We start from the raw sequence: 3384 nt of genomic DNA on the forward strand, positions 1-3384 counted from the left end.
CGCTGGTGTTACTCAGCAGCACATCTGACCGACTGCCCTGCAGTCTGACGTACTGTGGTCTGTTGGTGAGGTAGTCGGTGATCCAGGCCACCAGGCCATGATCCAGCAACATCGCCATGAGCTCCTCCGCTAGCCGCAAAGGCTGGGTGGTGTTAAATGCACTGGATAAATCAAAGAACATGGTTCTCACTGCGCTGCAGGGCCTCTCCAGATGCGTGTAGGCTCTGTGGAGCGTGTAGATGATCACATCCTCCACATCCATGTTTACCTGCTATGCAAACTGCAGGGGGTCCAGAGAGTCACTCACCAGGGGCTTGGGGGGGCTGCAGCACCAGCCTCTCAAAGGTCTTCATGACACGTGGCATCAGAGCGACAGGCCTAGTCGTTGAGGACACTTGCGTGTCCCTTCTTGGGTACTCGGGACAATGCAGGAGGTGTTCCAGAGCTGGGGGCGCAGGCCTTGAGCACACTGGGTCGGTGTTGTCTGGTCCTCTGGCCTTGTTCTCACGCTCATCCTGAAGAGCTGCCTCGGCACCTGGCCGTTAGCGAAAGCATAGCGATAGCAATATTTGGGTGTGTGTCTAATGGATGGGACTAATGGAGAAAGGATGTAGACCTCATCTGGAACCGGACAGTCTGATAAGAGTATTACTGGGAGTGTGTATGTGTGTGTGGTGTATGTGTGTGTGCAGGCTGGTTAGATAGACTAAAGCACTGCTAATGTGGGGAGTGTGTGCATCTTCACTGATCAATGTAGAATGAAAAGCACACACTCCTCTGATCAACAAAGAATTGTGGGTAAATACTGATGGGTAAATACTGAAAGGAGTGTCATCTGATTAAAACTGTCATTTATTTATAGATCAATAGCTAGCTGGAACAACCTGCCTGGTAACCTTCATACCACCCACAGTAAATTGTGTAAAATCAAACTTAAATTATATTTAAAAAAATATAGCTTAGTTAGATGTATTTATATATGTATGTGATTTTGCCTTGAGCATGTTTTGTATTGGCCCTGTTGTGCTTTTTCTAAGCATTTCCTTTTCATATTTTATAATTGTGTAGTTTCTTTTTGTCTATTCCTTTGTTTTGTTTTATTTTTTATTCATATTCTTTGCCTAGTTATACACTGATGAATTTCTGTTTTATTGTTTGTTATATGAACTGTTTGATGACTGCTGTGTGTGTGTTTTTATGTGTGGACCCAGGAAGACTAGCTAGTTGCTACGGCACTAACTAATGGGGATCCTTAATAAAATATAAAATATGATTTTGTGTGTGTGTGTGTGTGTGTGTGTGTGTGTGTGTGTGTGTGTGTGTGTGTGTGTGTGTGTGTGTGTGTGTGTGTGTGTGTGTGTGTGTGTGTGTGTGTGTGTGTGTGTGTGTGTGTGTGTGTGTGTTGTGTGTGTGTGTGTGTGTGTGTGTGTGTGTGTGTGTGTGTGTGTGTGTGTGTGTGTGTGTGTGTGTGTGTGTGTGTGTGTGTGTGTGTGTGTGTGTGTGTGTGTGTGTGTGTGTGTGTGTGTGTGTGTGTGTGTGTGTGTGTGTGTGTGTGTGTGTGTGTGTGTGTGTGTGTGTGTGTGTGTGTGCGCGCGCGCTGCGCGTGCATGTATGTGCGTGTTCCTGGAAATGGGATATCTGTCTGAGCGTTTTTATTGGATGTGAGAGAGTGCCGAAAACAATAACAGATGGTTGAACCATTGAGGGCAGCACAGTCTACAACACACACACACACACACATATATGCTGATTCATTAAAACACTCTTACCTGGCGAACAGGCGTCATAACACATCAGTGGCAAAACGCCAAAGAGAGAAGAACCGAGATATGGATGCAACTCTCTCTCACCTCTCTCCTCTTTTCTTCTCTTTTTTTCTGTGTGTGAGAGACGGAGAGAGGGAGAACACGCCTGCATCCACTCTCTTTGTCCTCATGTTCTGTCCAACCATTATGGGCTTTTTTTTTCTTTTTTTTTTTTTTTTTACTCTGTTCATCTTAGATTCACACAGAAACAGTTGAAAAGGAGCAGACCCCCTCGTCAGTCACACACACACACACACACACACAAATGCATGCACATGCACACACGCACACACTAAAGCTAAGACATGAGGCAGATTAAAAAAAATCTGTGTGTGTGCAGACAAGGTGGATCTATAGGTGGATAAGTCGTACACTCATGTAAACGAAAAGATAGATAGAGGAAGGGGGGCCAGCTCAGAGGAAGGGTGGAGATGGATGGATGGAAAGAAAGGGGAAGCGTGCATGTGTGTGCAGGAGGGGGGGGGGGGGGGGGCTTGGAAACGTGTTCTCCATATGTCAGGTCAAGGTTACTCACTGGGGCTCTGCTCCCATCACAATGGATTGTCTCACTGGAATTCTGGTTGCTAGGAAAAACGGTTTGGACCACGTGTGTTTCTGTCACTTGTTGCGTTTGCGCAAACATCGCAACATCAAGTGAACTTGGGTCTGTTTAGAATTGTTATGTTGTCGAGTTGAAGCCATCTATACTTGATATGTAGACCCTTTCTCTTTCTCTCCCTCTGACTTATCTTCTCTCTCTCTCCCTCTGACTTATCTTCTCTCTCCCTTTATTCCTCTCTTCATCACTCTCTTTTTCTGTCTTGCTGACTTTCTGTATATCTTTGTCTCTACCTCTCTCCCCCCTCTCTCCTCTCTCTCCTCTCTCTCTCTCTCTCTCTCTCTCTCTCTCTCTCTCTCTCTCTCTCTCTCATCTCTCTCTCTCCTCTCTCTCACCTGGTTCACATCACACCTCCCGACAGCCCATACCCCAGTGTTACATATAGAGTGCTGCTCCACAGCTGTAGAATGGGCTGCATGGTTTAATTCAACATTAATTTGCCTGTAAAGAGTGTTTTAATTAAAGCAAACTCCTCAAGCTGATCACCAGCATGTTGGGAATTGGCTGGGAAGGGAAGTAGGGGCAATATACAGCCATCTCTCTCTCTCTGTTTCTATCCTTGCTCTCTCTCTCTCTTTCTATCCTTTCTCTCTCTTTCTTCCTACCCTTTCTCTCTCTCTTGCTACCCTTTCTCGCTCACTTCTTTCTGTCCTTTCTCTCTTGCTACCCTTTCTCGCTCACTTCTTTCTGTCCTTCCTCTCTTTCTATCCTTTCTCAAATAAAATAAAGTTTTCATTCATTCATTCACTCTCTCTCTTTCTACCCTTTCTCACTCTCCTTCTGTAATTTCTCTCTCTCTTTCTACCCTTTCTCGCTCTCTCTCTTTCCTCTCTCTCTCTTTCTACCCCTTCTCTCTCTCTTTCTATCCCTTCGCTCTCTCTCTATCCTTTCTCTCTCACTCTTTCTATCATTTCTCTCTCTCTCTATTCTTTCTCTCTCTTCTATCCTTTCTCTCTTTTG

At 45.4% G+C, this 3384-nt stretch overlaps 1 protein-coding gene across 1 annotated transcript in view; it reads left to right on the plus strand.

Annotated features, from left to right (window-relative positions):
- Positions 1 to 808: 808 nt before the first annotated feature.
- The window catches only part of itga8 (integrin, alpha 8), a gene marked incomplete at its 5' end in the record, with an annotated part of 128618 nt that continues 126042 nt past the window's right edge, over positions 809 to 3384 (plus strand). The window contains 1 exon segment of the mRNA XM_084336695.1: positions 809 to 812. Within this exon segment, the coding sequence (XP_084192821.1) occupies positions 809 to 812 (4 nt within the window).

This window comes from Notolepis coatsorum (genome assembly GCF_963971535.1).
Source record: "Notolepis coatsorum genome assembly, chromosome: 19".
Taxonomy (NCBI): domain Eukaryota; kingdom Metazoa; phylum Chordata; class Actinopteri; order Aulopiformes; family Paralepididae; genus Notolepis; species Notolepis coatsorum.